This window comes from Vicia villosa, linkage group LG3, assembly GCF_029867415.1.
Source record: "Vicia villosa cultivar HV-30 ecotype Madison, WI linkage group LG3, Vvil1.0, whole genome shotgun sequence".
Classification (NCBI taxonomy): domain Eukaryota; kingdom Viridiplantae; phylum Streptophyta; class Magnoliopsida; order Fabales; family Fabaceae; genus Vicia; species Vicia villosa.
In genome coordinates, this window is record NC_081182.1 from 119,869,616 (window position 1) to 119,886,652 (window position 17,037).

Here is a 17,037-nt window from a genome sequence, read left to right on the forward strand (position 1 = left end):
CATGTGCATTGTTACTTAGGAAGTATTTATTGGTATGATACAAATTGAAAATGAGGACTGTAATTATAAAATGCAAAACAGTCCCGTTTGATCGAAATAGCCGAATTAAACGGTATAATTAGTTGCCCAGAATTTAATGAAAATTTACATGGTAGCTAAGTTTAATTAGTAGATTAATATGGTGGTGTTATTTTGTTGAAATTTTGATATTTTACGAATCGATCGTAATTGTGTTTGATTTGAATATCTTTATAATAAATGTTGGTTTTGTGATGGAAATGATAAATTGTGAATTGTGAATTGTTTTATGTGGGTAGCCGTTTGACATGAATCCTAGTGATTAGTTGATTGATTGTGATATATAATTGGTGAATGTGAATTAACATGAGATAGTGTGGTTACTATTGTTAATTGGATTTTGTGAATCGTAATTATTTTTTGGCCTTTATATGTGAATGATATCTATGTGTTATGAATATCGTATACAATTGGTGGATAATTCATAAAGTTGGATTATTGTAGTATACGGTAAGTTAAGATTGATGAAATGGTTATAGGCGTGTTAGCTTTGATCTTGTCCGGATCGAAAGCGTGGCTTGGATTCTAGATATTGAATCGGAAAGCGGTGAAACGTGGGGTTCTCATTCGGTACCACATGCATAGAGTCACATGTCTTGCATTGAGTCACATTTAGTGTTATGTGATGTTTGAATATATGCATTTATGTGATTGTTATGTGTGTATGAGATGTGATAATTGAATTTGGTGATGTTTGATACATGAAATTGTGATAAATATGAATATGTGATAATTATAGTTTATGTGTATATTTGGAATAATAGTATTGGATTCTTTTGAATATCAAAGCTTTGAGTTTGTGGCATACTTGAACATGTGAAATATATTAGATAATGCTATTTACATGATTATGCGAAGTGTGATGAATTCCTATGATTATTAATTAAATCATTGTACTTTATTATACTTTCTTCATAATAATTTGAATTATCACCCTTCTGTTTGAATGTTACCCTTTGTTGGTAACGTGCAGGTTCCGAAGCTTAGTAGTTCGTTGTTAGGAGTGAATTAATGGTAAATTCATGTGTTAATATAAGTAATTTCTCGTCTAAACTAATGCAAATTGTGATAGATCCATAGGTTTTTAGTAAGAATTGAGCTGAACAAGTTTAGTTCATGTGTAAAGCAAATCGAATCACTTGTGGGTACTATTGATGCAGGTTTGGAGCTGAAAATGAGCTTTACAAGAACATGAGGAGGAGAGATAGCTAGAAGTCTCAAAGGCAAAACAAGAAGACAAAGTTTGACAAGGGCGCGCCGCGGGAGTTCTAGCTGGCGCCGCGAAAAAGTCTCTGTTTTGTGTCGCGCCGCGTTCATCCGTTGCCGCGCCGCGGCCTCGATATTAAAAGCCCAAAACTTATAAATAAAAACCCTAGCTTCCAAGTAAAGGTCAGATCTTTTGTGAGCGAAATTAGGAGAGCATTCTGAGTTTGAAGCCGAGAACAACAATCGAAGGCCAAATCTTTACCAATTGAAGACATTCCGTTGATGAAGATGAATCCCTCTATTAATTCTTGTGTGTTCTTCATGTCTATGGAGAGCTAAATTCCTCTTGTTGAGTTTAAGGTAGTAGTTAACCTATGAATATACAATACCATTGATTTTTTCCTATGAACAATTGTTTGAATTTATTATCAATAAGAAACCTTGTTTTTATTTTAAATCATTGTGGAGTCTTTGATCGAAAGAAAAGATTCTAACTTTTGCCCTAGGTTACTATATTGATTCAATCTCAGTTCGCAGAGATGGAATTGTGATTGAGTTTTCATAATTATCGTTCCTTATTACTATTATCGATATTGATATTTGGAGAGATCGAATCTCGTACCGGTAAAAGTTTATCTAATTTGATTTGCAGACATGGAATCATATTTGGGGATAAGTGAAGATAATATTTCAAATGATTGTTCACTTGTGATTTGATCAATACATTGTATAGGAATAGGTTGATGAACCCTGAAGCTCAACATGTTTCCTTAATCGTTAACAAACTTTCAGTATTTGCATTTAAACTATTGTTTAGATTTGATAGCATTATAATCATAAAACAAATCCAATTACTTTTTCTCACTCAAAATAATTAACTATAGAACGGCAGTGATATTAAACCAATCCCTGTGGATACGATATATTACCGAAAATATTTACCCACAAATACTTTCAACATTCGTGCAGGGTTTAGCCGGAGAGCGTCCGCGTTTGTTGGGTGATTAGGTAGTGAGTCAATGCTCTGGTCATGTAACACTGGGTTGGAATTAGTAGTATTGAACTCATGTTTTGTTTTGGATATGTATTATGATATTATCTTGTGAACATGTATGTTTTGTTATTTGTTGTTGAGAGACCATGGTGTCGAATATCTTGGATGTGACGTTATATTATCTTTTGGATTATTATTGATATATGATTATGGTATGGGACATGAGCATTTATGAAATGTATGAGTATTTATTATTTCCGCTGTGAAGCATATTCTTGATGAATTATGACAAGTGAATAGTGTTACCTTGATGACCAGGTGTAATTGTATATTTGATTGATGAATGATATTGGTTTTTGAAAGTTTTTAGTTTTTGAAAACGTTGATGTGACGCCCTTTATTTATATGTATGCTTATTTACTCTGATTATATGTTTAAATATTTGGGGTATTAGAAAAGGGGTGTTACAGAAGATAGGTCTAGCATGCAGGTGTTGAAGATGCTAGGGTCATTAGCATGTTAAATTAGGTTTTAGTGTTTAAACCCTAGTTTGTTAAGTTAGCTTGTGTAATGGACCTTGTAGAAAAAGCCCATTAGTTAGTATGTTAGGTTTTATTACAAGTAGCATACTAGTCTATCATCATTGCATGCTGCAAATCTTAATTTAGGGTGAGATGGGTTATTTGTTATTCTTGTAAACTTGTAATCTTGTTTTCTAAGAGAAAGTAAAAGAATAGCAGTTATAACCAATTCTTATGTTCTTCTTCTTCCTTGTTCTTTATTCTTTCCTTGTTTTATACTTTGTTCTTGGCATTGAATTCACAACATATATATATATATATATATATATATATATATATATATATATATATATATATATATATATATATATATATATATATATATATATATTTCAAAAAATAATTATTCGATGTGAAATTATTGTTACACCGTTCAATAATTTCACATCGAATAATTATTTTTTGAAATCAAGCGTTGGATTGAAAGATATCATCATATAAATCATACGTATAAAATTTGAGATTTATCTATAATTATTTACTATGTCATCGAATTACATCAAAATTAACGTTATATGAAAGTCCATTTTGACGTTAATCTTTCTGTATCTTGACGACATAGTAAATCATTATAGATTAATCTCAAATTTTATAGGTATGATCTATATGACAATATGTTTCAATCCAACGGTTGATTTTAAAAAAATAATTCTCCGATGTGAAGTTATTAAATGAGTGTAACTCTTCGGGTATAATTTGATCTCTCCTCATATATATATATATATATATATATATATATATATATATATATATATATATATATATATATATATATATATATATATAATATATCATATGAGAATGAGTAAGTTATAAAAGAATGTAATAACAATCATTGAATTTATATATAATTTGCTCCCTTTTAAACATTATATAATTACCATCAAAGAACTTATTTATTAATTACTATTGAATGGAAAATAAAAAATTTGTCGAAATTACATAAAATTATACTGTTTCACATTTAATTATTAGTTTAGAATATGAATAATAAAAAATATAACTTATAAAAAATAAAGGCTAAATTACAGTTTTGGTCCCCCTATTTTAGTGTTTTCACGATTTTAGTCCCCCTGTTTTGTTTTTAAACAATTTTGGTCCCCAATCCCCACTTTGGCTACCAAAAACGCCTATGTGGCACTTTTTAAATTACGTGGCATTATTATTTCGCTAATGTCAAATGCCAGGTCATTTCACCAACAAATAATAAAAAGTAAGTAATTTATGTTTATTTATTTTATTGTTTTAGTTAAAAACAAAACACACAGGTTTGAACCATTAGCCAAACGAAGAAGGGAAAGAACGAACGTTTCAGTGAAGAAGCATGACGAAAGGGAAAGGAACACTTGAGGTCTGAACCATTTCCAAATCACGTCCAAATCGCATCCAACAAAAAAGCATCCTCCAGGTAATTTCGAATTCGTAGTTTCACCCCTAATCTTCTTTTGAAAACCCTAATTTCACCGCAGACCTTCAATTGATTTCATATGCAGAAATGTCTTCTTCTAAGTCTAAGCCAGAGGAGAAGTTTTGTTTTAGGTATGTTGTTAACTGGAAATTTTGCTATTAATTCATGTTTATAGTATTTTGATTATTTGCTGAGATTTTGCTGAACTGAGAGTTTGTTGTCGTTAACTTAGGGGTGCTTTGTGGCTGAGATTTTGCTGAACTGAAATTCTGCTGCTCATTCATGTTTATAATATTTGGAAGTTTGTTTTAGGTATGTTGTTAATTGTTTGTTTTTTTGTTATAGGCCAGCTGAAAAAAGTGTAGTTAGGTTAAGGATTAATCATGGGGGGTACTTTGTTCTGTATCCTTGTAAGATTTATGTTAATGGAAAGGTAGAAGAGCTGAATTGGGAATTTGATGTGGATTATATGTGTTATATGGACTTTATGAAGGTTATAAATGAGTTGGGTTATGTAAAAATCAAGGGCATGTGGTATCATCACCCAAAATTATCGTTTGAGCGTGGGCTAAGACCTCTTGACAGTGATGCAGATGTGTTGAAATTTGGGGAAGACATGAAGGGCTACGATATTGGTAATATCTATGTTGAGCATGTAGTAGATGAACCCGAAGTTTTAACAGAAGAAGAAGCAAGAGAGTATGTTGAAGTACATATGGAAGAAGTAAATGTGGAAGAGAGGGAAAAGGTAAATGTGGAAGAGAGGGAAGAAGTAAATATGGAAGGGATGGAAGAAGTACATATGGAAGAGAGAGAAGAAATACATATGGAAGAGAGAGAATAAATACATATGGAAGATAGGGAAGAAGTAAATATGGAAGGGAGGGAAGAAATAAACGAGGAAGAGAGGGAAGAAATAAATGTGGAAGAGAGGGAAGAAGGAGTAAATGAGGATGAAAGTGAGGACGACGAAGATTTTGTGCAAGATGAGAAAGATGATTTGGGTGATAGTGAAGATTTTGTAAATGATGACTTAGTTGAGGATGATTGGGATTGGACACACGAGGTACCAAGCCACACATTTACACAAGAAAACAACGATGCAACCCAAGTCTCCTCAACCCAAGAACCAACCAAAGCATCTGATTTTCAAGAAGCCTATGATGTTGAATCAGATGAACTTGATACTCCCTGAGGAAGTGAGGACGAAGGTGATGAACCTACTTTTCCGAAGTTTAAAATGCCCGAAATTGGGGATCATGTGAGATTTGAGCTTGGAATGTCATTTGCCTAAAAAAGTCTTATTAGAGGGGCAGTGAAGTCATTTGCAATGGAAAAGATAAAAAACCTACATATCACGAAAAACGATAGGAAACGAGTTGTTGTTAGGTGTGATAAGGACTGTCCCTTTTACATGAGATTTAGTAAAAGGGTAGCGAACGAATACTGGCAGTTGGTGAGCGTGACTGATGATCACACTTGTCATAGGACTGCTAAGAATAGGCAAGCTACAACAGAATGGTTGGCTAAGAAATTTATACCACTCTTGAGACATACACCTGAAATAAGGCCAAAGGGGTTGGTTGCAGAGTCACTTGAAAAGTGGGGTGCGAAGTTGTCGTTGGCACAAGCATATAGGGCCAAAACAAGAGCATTGGAACTAATACATGGTGCTGAGACTGAGCAATACGCATATTTGAGAAATTATGCCGAGGAGCTCAGAAGGTCTAATCATAATACCACTGTCATAATCAAGTGTGGTATGTCTGATGCTGGACCTGTTTTTGAGAGGATATACATATGTCTAGAGGCCTGTAAAGCAGCATTCGCATATACCTGCAGGCCTTTGATTGGTCTTGATGCGTGTTTTTTGAAGGGTGAGTACGGTGGTCAGCTAATGGCGGCAGTGGGAATGGACGGGAACAATCAGATTTATCCAATTGCTTATGCTGTGGTGGAAGCCGAGACAAGAGACTCATGGAAGTGGTTTCTGGATCTTTTATTAGCAGATCTGAACAACATTTTTCCAAGGTCTTATGGTTTTATTTCAGACCAACAAAAGGTTGTTATCTTACTTTTTTCATTATTTATTTCCTTTCTGATTATGTTATACAATATTAACATTGTTGTATTATGATAGGGCTTGGTACCTGCTATTGCTGAGTTGGGGCCGAATGTAGAACACAGGTTGTGTGTTAAGCACTTGTATGGAAACTGGAAGAAGAGGTACCCTGGCGCACGTATGAAAGAGTTACTATGGCAAGCATCTAGGGCAACTGTAGTTCCAGATTGGGAAAGAGCCATGAAAAAAATTGAACTTATCGATCCAGCTGCTTGTAAAGACATGAAGGACATTCCGGCTGCCATGTGGAGTAGGTCTGCATTCCGCACTTACAGTCATTGTGATTTGCAGGTAAATAACATGTGTGAGGCGTTCAACATGGCTATATTGGAGTATATAGACAAGCCCATCATCATTTTACTCGAAGGTATAAAGCATTACATTACAACAAGGATAGTGAAGCAGAAAAATCTCATTACTCGATTCAGAGGCAATATTTGTCCTAGGGTGGAACGAACTATTAAAAGATTGAAGAGGGAAGCTGGTGGTTGGACACCAACATGGCACGGAGATGATGCTTTCAATATCTTTAGTGTGACCAATGGTACGGACACTTACGAGGTGAACTTATAACTACATCACTGCGCTTGCCGTAAATGGGCTCTAAGCGGCATTCCATGTGTTCACGCCATTGGTTGTATTTTACACAAAAAGGCTGACACATTTCCTTTTGTGTCACAGTATTATAGGTATGTATTTGTATTTTACTTATATACTGATATACAATGCTGAGTTACTCATATACTAAAATTCTGAAATTCTGAGTTCCTTATAGTGAAATTCTTAATTCTGAGTTACTGATATACTGAAATACTGAAATTCTGAAATTCTGAAATTCTGAGTTCTTATAGTGAAATTCTTAATTTTGAGTTACTGATATACTGATATACTTAATACTGAAATTCTGAGTTCTTATATTGATATACTTAATACTTAATTCTGAAATTCTGATATTTAAATATTGAAATACTGAGTTCTTATTGAGTTGATACTGAAATTCTGAGTTCTTGCTGAACTGAAATACTAAAATTCTTGCTGCACAGGAAAACAAGTTTCAAGGCCACATACTCTTATATTGTTCTACCTTCGAATGGTCCAAGACTTTGGCCAACAACGGAAGGTAAACCAATTAATCCACCAGTCATGAGGAGAGCTCCAGGACGACCCAAAAAGAAAAGAAACAAGTCTAATGATGAGCCCATTTCAAGCAATGTGTTACCTAGAATCTTGACAACTGTCAAGTGTAAAAGCTGTGGGAATTTTGGGCACAATTCAAGGACGTGCAAGGGAAAGACAGCAGCGGATCGACAGTTGCCCAAAGGATGTAATAAGACAAATAAGCAGAAGAAAGCATCAACCTCAGGAAATACCAAAAGAAAGAAGCAAAAGAAGTCATCAACCGATGAAGCGCCTACTGTTTTGACACAAGGATCGCAGGCGCCTCTAACACAAGAAACAACTAGATAGGAAATCCTTTTGGGAAAATGTATCAACCTTTTGGGCAGATGTACTAACCTTTTGGGCGCCTTTAGTGCTTGATGTTACCTATGAAACAAATTACTGTCATTGTTGTTTTGAAAGTTAACAAATGTATTAACTATTTGCAAAGTTACTGTCATTGTTGTTTTGAAAGTTAACAAATGTATTACCTATGAAACAAATTACTGTCATTGTTGTTTTGAAAGTTAACAAATGTATTAACTATTTGCAAAGTTACTGTCATTGTTGTTTTGAAAGTTAACAAATGTATTAACTATTTGCAAACTTACTGTCATTGTTGTTTTGAAAGTTAACAAATGTATTAACTATTTTCAAAGTTACTGTCATTGTTGTATTAACATTTGCAGCTTACCAACTAAATTGAAATTGAATGATGTTTTGGATCTTTCATTAACATTTGCAGCTTACCATTATTTTGAACCATGTACTGATAATTGAATCATGTACTTGAACCATAAGAAATCTAAACAGACTGATAATACTTGTGAAATAGAACCATATACTGATAAATGAACCATGTACTGATAATTTAACCATAAGGAATCTAAACATACTGATAATTTTGAAATAGCACCATGTATTGATAATTTTCAAATTAAACCATGTACTGATAATTTTCATTGTCAAAATACATTACACCTATATTACATTATCATTACACTAACAATACATTATACAACCAACAATACATTATCCAACCACAATTTTTAGAAGCAACACTAATATCACAACCCAAGACAAAACCAAAAATGTAACTAAAAACTTGACTTTCTTTTTCAACTTGTCATCAGTCTTCTTTATCAATAATTCCTTCTTCAATTTGTTAACTTTCTTCAATAATGAGTTGATGACCTCATTTGAACGTTCTTCCAGTTGCTCATCATACCACTCAAAATATGCACATCCTTTCCTTCCTTGTAACTGTATAACACACGACCATTGCTCAGTGATTGAGAAAATTAAAACTTTTATACAAGGACGTAAAAAATAAGGGATTTTGAATTACCTTGTATAACCCACAACCATAGAACCTTCGACCTGGATTCTGAGATGTCCAGGAAGTAACAAGGGGGGCGTCCAACCCACAATAACACTGCAGCCTTCTTCTCCTAGAATGAGAGAGGTTACTTGAAATGCTAAATGCTTCAGATGCCATAGGAAGGAGGGATTGAAATGAAACACAGAAGAAGAAGAAGAAGAAAGTAGATCAGTAAGTGTGTGCCACCCTTAAATCTGAGATGTCCAGGAAGTAACAAGGGGGGCGTCCAACCCACAATAACACTGCAGCCTTCTTCTCCTAGAATGAGAGAGGTTACTTGAAATGCTAAATGCTTCAGATTCCATAGGAAGGAGGGATTGAAATGAAACACAGAAGAAAGTAGATCAGTAAGTGTGTGCCACCCTTAAATCTGAAAACACGAATAAGAAAAAGAGGCAGCTTTTTAGATGGGAAACCCTAGCATACTCAAAGACTAAGAAGAAGGTTGCTTTCTTAAATAACCCAATTTTAATATTTAATTATAATGATATGGAAAAAATGAACGAAATAATAATGCCACGTAATTTAAAAAGTGCCACATAGGCGTTTTTGGTAGCCAAAGTGGGGATGGGGGACCAAAATTGTTTAAAAACAAAACAGGGGGACTAAAATCGTGAAAACACTAAAATAGGGGGACCAAAACTGTAATTTAGCCAAAAATAAAAGAAATCATAAGTATGGTAATAAATAATTGCTAGTCAATAATAAAAAAAATGATGAGATTTTTAGATAATAATATTTTTAAATAATATAATACTTAGTCAATATCTTCAAAAACATATCTTACATATTTTATTTAATAAAATAAAAAAATTTAAAGAGCTCAAGTATTTATTTTAAAATTAGTATCATGAAGGTCAAATTATAAATTAAAAAAACTAAATTAGGGAGGTCAAATGATTCTTGAAAAATCTTTTTGAAAAAAATATGCGTGTGTTTTCCATCAGATAAAATTTTGTAATATATGTCATTGGTTAGTCAGTTTGGCAGCATATTCATTTTATAATTGTTTAGATTTATTTTTTTCCTGTTCACGTGAAAAATAACCACACATTAATAAATAAAAGAAAATGAGAAAGGAAGATAGAAAAACAAACTAACAAAAAAATGTATCAATAGAAAAATAATTGATTTATACAATTACTATTACATATAAAAATATATACTTACACTAAAAACCATTTCATAGACTTCTCAAACAAAAATGATGTAACATAAATCTATCCTCTTCACCTAATTCACATAAAAAAACCATATTCATATGAAGGAATAAAATAAAATTAGAAAGAAAGTTATAATATTAAATTAACAAAAGTTAAATCAATAAAAAAAAAGTTTAAATATTTAAATAAAATAGTTTGAGTTTGTATTCTTTCACAAAAATCAATATAAATGCATGAATAGAAATAAAAAAATTTATACATAATCGAATTATACCATTAAAAAGTTGTTTGTAGACAATGATCATAACTCAATATCACATAAACCTTTTAAAGAACAAAATATATGATTATGAATATAATTTAAGAAAAAGAGTTACAAAATATGATTATGAATATAATTAAAGAAAAGGAGTTACAAAATATGATAAACCTTTTACTACTTATAATTAAAAGGAGTTACACAATATGTGATTTTGTAACTCATAAACCTTTGAATTACTTAAAAGAAAAGTAGTTACAAAATATCATAAACCTTTAAATTACTTTTTTTTCTATTTAGTAACCACTATTCTTTAATTTTATTCATTCACTCATTTATTATATTAATATAGATTTTAGTTAATAATTTAAATTACTATTATTTTATTATTTATTATTTTAAATTATTATTATTTATTTTAATATATAGTTTGTATAATTAGGATTTGTACTTAGAATTGTTACTATGCGGCTAAGATTATTACCAAGATGACACGTGGCTAGGGTTGCCATCACGACTTCTTTGAATTTATATTAAGTAGATTAAAATTAAAATTAAAATTATTATATTTACTATTATTATTATTATTTTTATTGTTTGGTAAAATTAATAAATATTATAAGGCTTAAATAGTCTTCTGGTTCCTATAAGTTATTCAGTCAAAAATTAAACTGAGAATAAAATGAAGTAAGAGAAACCCAGAATTAGGGATTAAAGCCAAAAAATGCAGCAACGGAAACCCAGAATTAGGGACTAAAATCGTAAGAAAAAAAAAGAGATTTAGGGACTAAAACCAAAAGCACGCCAACTTATAGGGGTGAAAAGACTATATAAGACAAAAATTCTTAGTGTATGAAGGTTGGGATGAAGATATGAACACATTTATTTGGTTTTAGTTCATAATTATGGGGATGAAGGTTAGGGATGAAGATATCAATTATTAATTAACGATTCATTAATTTATTTAATATTAATAATTTAAATATTAAATAATTTATTAAATATTAATAGTTTACAAAATATTTTATATTTTCACTATTTTATTAAATAGTAATAAAATATTAACATTATTAATTAAAATATTAATTATAAATAAACTAATCAATAAATTATTTTATTAATTAATAAACTATTTAGTGATATAAAAAATTAAATTAATTAATAAATTATTTTGATAATATTACAGCCTTATATAATATATATTCCTATTATAGTTATTTAAACAAGATGATAGCTTGACCAAGTGGATAGAGAAGGGACCAAAAGCAACAAGAAAGTGAGATATAAGGATTCAGAACTACAAAAAAAGATTAAGGGACTAAACGCAAAAACTCGCTAACTTACAGAAACCAGAAGACTATTTAAGTCATATTAGAATTAGGGTTTTGCCAAGAGTTGCTATCATGATGACACGTGGTTAAGGTTGTCATCATGATACCTTTGAATTTATATATACTAGATATATGACCCGTGCGTTGCACCAGATTAATTTGAATCTTTACCTTAAATGTTATTTCAAATAAATAATATATTTTAATAAATATAATTATGTATAATTTATAATAAATATAAAATATTGATTAAAAATATGTGAATTTTTATTAATTTATATTATAGTTTTATTTGTTATTTTTATTATGTTCTTTTAGTTTAAAAAGTCTATTATTTTTCTTGATAAATTTAAAAAGTCAAAAAATAATATTTTAAAATGAAATGAGAGAATATAATATAAATATAAAAGAAAATGCTTATTAGTAAGAATATAGAAAACAAGAAATGCATGAATAAATCTCAACCATTAATTATTACTACAACTCCATGATCCCTATTAAATAGGAAAATAAATTTAAAATTACTTTAAAATTCACCTCTAAAATAGTGACACGTGTGTATTCTTACCTTTCTTCTTCAAATTGTTTCGTACTAAATAGCTATACTCAAATATAAATAATTACAAATTTTTTTTTTTAAAAGTTGTATAAGAATAGTGTGAAACTTGGAAATCATTTGCCAGATGTCGAGTTTGCCCCATTATTAGTCTATGAACTCTGCATTCGGTACTGGTGCTACTGCTATTTCTCGTTGTTCTGTTGCTAACTCTTAATCTCCCGTTGGTAACAAGGATCATAACATGGCTTATGTCGCGCGGCCGACAAAATTCAAAGAGTCGCCACCATCATTTATTTGTCCTAACCTAAGTACAAGGAAACAATAAGGAAAACCTAAAAAAGAAAGATTCTAGATTCGGGAGTCGATTAAGCAGGGGAGGTGTTAGGAACCCCTCATTTCCCTTGTAATCAAGGGTAACCTTTTCTAAGATTAGGGTAAATGTGTTTATGCTTGCTTAATTTCTACTTTCTTCAATTATTCATTTACAAATGGTATATATTCAATTAAGTGTTAGTGGACTCGCTAAGGCGTCACACCTTATGCCTACGTATCAAAAATCAGAGTCATCATAGTTTGCAAGTGTTAGGTTGGTTGATCTTTAGTTAGTAATTTTATGCACAGATGGTGATGAATTACAAATTGTTAATGAGGGTGACATATTTTATTTACACTTGCATTTAATTGAAAAATTACAAATACTTTCATATTGAATAAAAAAGACTAAAGACGTGTTTTTGGTATTTTTTGACCTTTCAAATCAACTTAATTAAAAAATTGTACTTTATTTTTCTAATTAAATAAGAAAACGAGATCTAAATTAATATAAAAGATCTAAATAAATTAATTAAACTAATTAAAATTATTTTTTTCTTTTTATTTATCTATCTAAACCAAAACTAAATGAAGAAAAGCTAAAATAAATTAATTAAACTATGTGGGTTAATAGGTGTTATTAGGTCAGACTACACATGATGGGCTCAAGGCCTGATTAATATTAAAATTAATTAAATTTAAGAAATAATTATTTAAATAAAAAATAAAAATAAATTGCATACATGGGTAGCGCACCACCCTTTTATCTGAATCATATGAAATAATTTCAATCACTCTTTTTGGCTTTTTCAAATTAAAACTACGGACCAGTAAAAATTTGACATATGGAACTAGTTTTATTATTAAAAAAAATAAAAACAATTGTTCGTTACGGGCAGAACAGGTGGCCACCAACTGTAGGCTTGGTATTCGGTGACGGTTGAGAGAAAACTGAGTTGTACCTGCAAGACACTCTGATGCCAAAGTAAGTAAGAGAACAACAAGGTACAACTGAAAGTATGAGATTTTGGGTGAAGTTTTGATTACTTGCCCTCTAGGGATAGAGGGCTATTTATAAGTGTTCTCATGGAGCAGAATGGATCTCCTATCTTTTGGGCTTGGGCGTGTTTTCCGACCTAGAATATATGAGACCTTTGACTAGGTCTTGACTAGTCGTGTCCGGGGATGGAATCCCAACATGCTCGGCTAACCCCCAGACGTGCTTGGAATGTTGGGTAAATGTTATACCCTCTTGGCTTTTGTGGGTTGGGTCAATGCTTATTGGGCCGGTCTATGCCAAAGAGTGGATTGGGCCAATTGAAACATTTGAGCCAGTCCAGAACAGGAGCCCCCCAAGTCGTTGCTTCCGGGCATGGGAGCGTCGACTTGAAGTTTCTGCAAACGGTCCTAGAGGACCAACCGAGGAGAGTTATGGCTATTTGTCGACCAGGGCAACGATTTCCAATGAGACCGATCGTCAGACGGGGAGAGGAACAAGTGTCTGGTGGAAAAAAGGTAGCGTGTGAGTGGCAGCCTTGAGCTTTGTGTGGCATTTAATGCGTCATGATAGCTGCTAGCCTAGTGGCTGGGGTTTAGGGGTTAATGATGACCCCTTCGTTCCATAAGCCCAAGCGTTCAAAGGTTGTTTCTTGGTTCTTCCTTTGTTTCGCACCTCTTCAGCTTTCACGTTCTCTGCTTCCTTCTCTTTTTACTTCTAATTCACAATTTTTCTTGTTTACCTTATTTTATGAAAAATAAAAATTCACTTTAGTAAGGGCCTAACCCTTAGCACCCCCTTTTACTAAACACGACATTAAGCCCAATAACCTCATTTTCCATAATTATCCAATAAATCCAATAAAATGCCCAAATAATCCCAATAAATAATTTAATTTCAATTTAAATTAATTAAGGAAAAATATGGGGTGTTACCCGAACCATACTTGTTTCTGCATCGTAAAATAGGTCAATCTGATAAGCAACAATAAAATGATTTTGAAAGGAAGCACAAACCCTAGAATGCCTACAAGAAGAATCTTTCATGAGAGATTAAATTAAACAACATTCTCATGCTCAATCATCTTAGATAAAACAATACCCAGATTAAATTTGGCATGGGCAAGAGAGGCGACACGAACAACGATTTCCCCTATTGACGAATCATCCTCATTACCCTAAGACTTTGATTGGGAGTTTGAAGGGGAGAGGAAGATAGGGTTTTGAAAATGATTTTTTTTTAAATATAGAGAGATCTTTAGCATTTTTCGAAAAAAAGATGTTGTATAGAATGATAAAAAAATGCTTATCATTAACATATTTTTAATTTTTGGAATACGATAACAACATAAATTTTATTTGAATAATTTGTCTAAGCCCTCCGAGACCCTCCTCCAATACAATTTTTTAGGAATGTACCTATAAAAATTGTCTAAGCTCTCCAAGACCCACAAAAGGAAGATAGGGATGTACCTTGGTAAAATAGGACACAAGAAAAATATAATCCGCGGTAAAGAGACGTCAAATGGCTAGAATTGTCAAAATTCACGAATAGTATAATGAAGACAGAGGAATTAAGCATATTTCAAATGGAAAACAAAACAAAAAGGATGTTTGAATAAAGGTCTAACCATTTATAATGAAATAAGTAACAAATAAACGACCCAAATTTGAAGTAAAGGGGAGTCCAAGGGTGACAGATCAATTATTACTTAGGAATACAAGTAATTCAGATGCACTCTAGTACACTATAGAGGAAAATTACACCCTAACTTGCATGCCTAGAGTCGTGCGCCCGGGAGAGTGACAAAATATATCAATGATGAGAAAAACATTTAATGCACTTGTTATCCCGCTATTTTTGTAACTGCTCTATGACCTTTCCAATTCTCCTTGTGGTATGATACAACAACAAAATGTCAGCCCCAATTTTAAAAAACTTCCCGACTGGTAAATATCCAACGAGCCTTGGAGGCAATTATTCTATGCCTGTCAAAGGACCAATGCGAGTGAGATTCACATATCCATCCCAACAATGCAAATCCCAAATCAAATAGTCCAACATACATAATGGACACACATGAAGATCCAAAAGACACTTTTTTGATATCCATCTTTTACTTCACTCATTATGAACTCTGAAATTCATTTGGACGTTGGAGTGCCCAACTTTGCAGGTCCACCCCGTGTTGTCGTACCAGAGATGAGCATCACCATTTCAAAAGTCCTACACCATCGATCAACACCAACTCTGATTTTAAAAAAACACTATTTTTAATTAAATATTATTTACTTTTATATTGATATGAAAGGTAATACATATATTTAAAATAAAAGAATGTTATAAGTTCATCTTATTTGATTTGATTGGGTATTAATTTTTTTAATATTTCTTAGTTTTTTAATAACATAATAATAGGCATGTGATTTTTCTTAGTTATTAGTTTAATCGGATTTTCTAATCCATACCAAGCTATGAAAAGCAATAATAATAAATATTTTGTGAGAAAACTGTTTTTCATTGTAGTCATCTTTCACTCAAAAGATAAGTTTTTTCAAAAAGTTGTATTCATCCTAGAGTATAAACTTATATTATTGAAGATTAAAATTTAATCAAAATTTTAATTTTTTCAAAAAGTTATATTTCAAAAATAATTTTTATGAAAATCTATTTGAAATAGCTTCAAAAGTGATTTTTTGAAATTTTGATATCCAATTTTTTTTTCATAAAAAGATGAAATACCTAAAATCACATTTTAAGAATAACTATTCAAACAAAATTTTCATTTGAAACTTTTATAAAAAATTTATTTGTAAACTTTTTTTTTTTCACAAAGTTATGTGACACTATAAAAAACATTTTAAAAAAAAGCCAAAACAAACTGGCCTATATTATAAGTAAAAAAAGCTTATCTACCTGACCATCCAAATTGACAAATATAATATAAATATTATTGTCAATAAAAGTGTACACTAATGAAAATTAATAACTACTCCTTTTATTCTATATTGTAAGTAAATTTTATTTTTTATAATTTTAAATACATTAATTATAGTATTCTTATGAGACGAAGGAAGTATCTTATTTGTGAATTCTATCTATTGAAGTTTCAAAGTTAAATTAAAATCAATCAAAACTAAAAATTAGAGCTAGATTTAACTATTTTGATTCTTTAATTCAAACGTGTCTTTAGTTAATTTATTTTTTAAATTCATTTTGTTTTTTAGTTTATAAAATTATTTAAAAAATATTTATAATTTCAATACATTTAAGTATTATATTAAATTATTAATCAATAATGCCCACACATTATAACAATTCTCTTCCGAGTCTTCTCAATCTTATTAAAAATAACTCATGTTAAATTTTTTTTAAATTTTAAACTAAGAATTTAATGGAAATACATCGACGGTGTAAAGTAATTTTACACCGCCAGTAAATTATAACCATCAGATTTTAAATTATGTTTAACTTTTATTTTATTTATA

At 31.1% G+C, this 17,037-nt stretch overlaps 2 protein-coding genes across 2 annotated transcripts; one reads left to right on the plus strand and one right to left on the minus strand.

The window, feature by feature from the left end:
- The first annotated feature begins 5,597 nt into the window (after positions 1–5,597).
- On the plus strand, positions 5,598–7,856 carry LOC131658879 (uncharacterized). Its single transcript, XM_058928129.1, has 4 exons — positions 5,598–6,329; positions 6,408–6,950; positions 7,071–7,078; positions 7,433–7,856. The coding sequence occupies exons 1-4, from the start codon at positions 5,598–5,600 to the stop codon at positions 7,854–7,856; spliced, it is 1,707 nt and encodes a 568-aa protein (XP_058784112.1).
- A 723-nt stretch (positions 7,857–8,579) lies between these two features.
- Positions 8,580–9,045, minus strand: LOC131658880 (uncharacterized). The gene is made up of 2 exons (XM_058928130.1): positions 8,896–9,045; positions 8,580–8,810 (listed from the first exon to the last, which is right to left on the minus strand). Exons 1-2 carry the CDS (start codon positions 9,043–9,045, stop codon positions 8,580–8,582), a joined length of 381 nt encoding a protein of 126 aa, XP_058784113.1.
- Positions 9,046–17,037: the final 7,992 nt, after the last annotated feature.

What these genes read in the sequence shown, in the direction of transcription:
- LOC131658880 (XM_058928130.1), bottom strand. Translation starts at nt 9,045, where the DNA reads ATGGCATCTGAAGCATTTAGCATTTCAAGTAACCTCTCTCATTCTAGG. An exon ending in ATGGTTGTGGGTTATACAAG is followed by an intron (nt 8,811 to 8,895) that starts GTAATTCAAAAT and finishes TGTGTTATACAG; the next exon opens with TTACAAGGAAGGAAAGGATG.
- LOC131658879 (XM_058928129.1), top strand. Translation starts at nt 5,598, where the DNA reads ATGGAAAAGATAAAAAACCTACATATCACGAAAAACGATAGGAAACGA. An exon ending in TTATTTCAGACCAACAAAAG is followed by an intron (nt 6,330 to 6,407) that starts GTTGTTATCTTA and finishes GTATTATGATAG; the next exon opens with GGCTTGGTACCTGCTATTGC.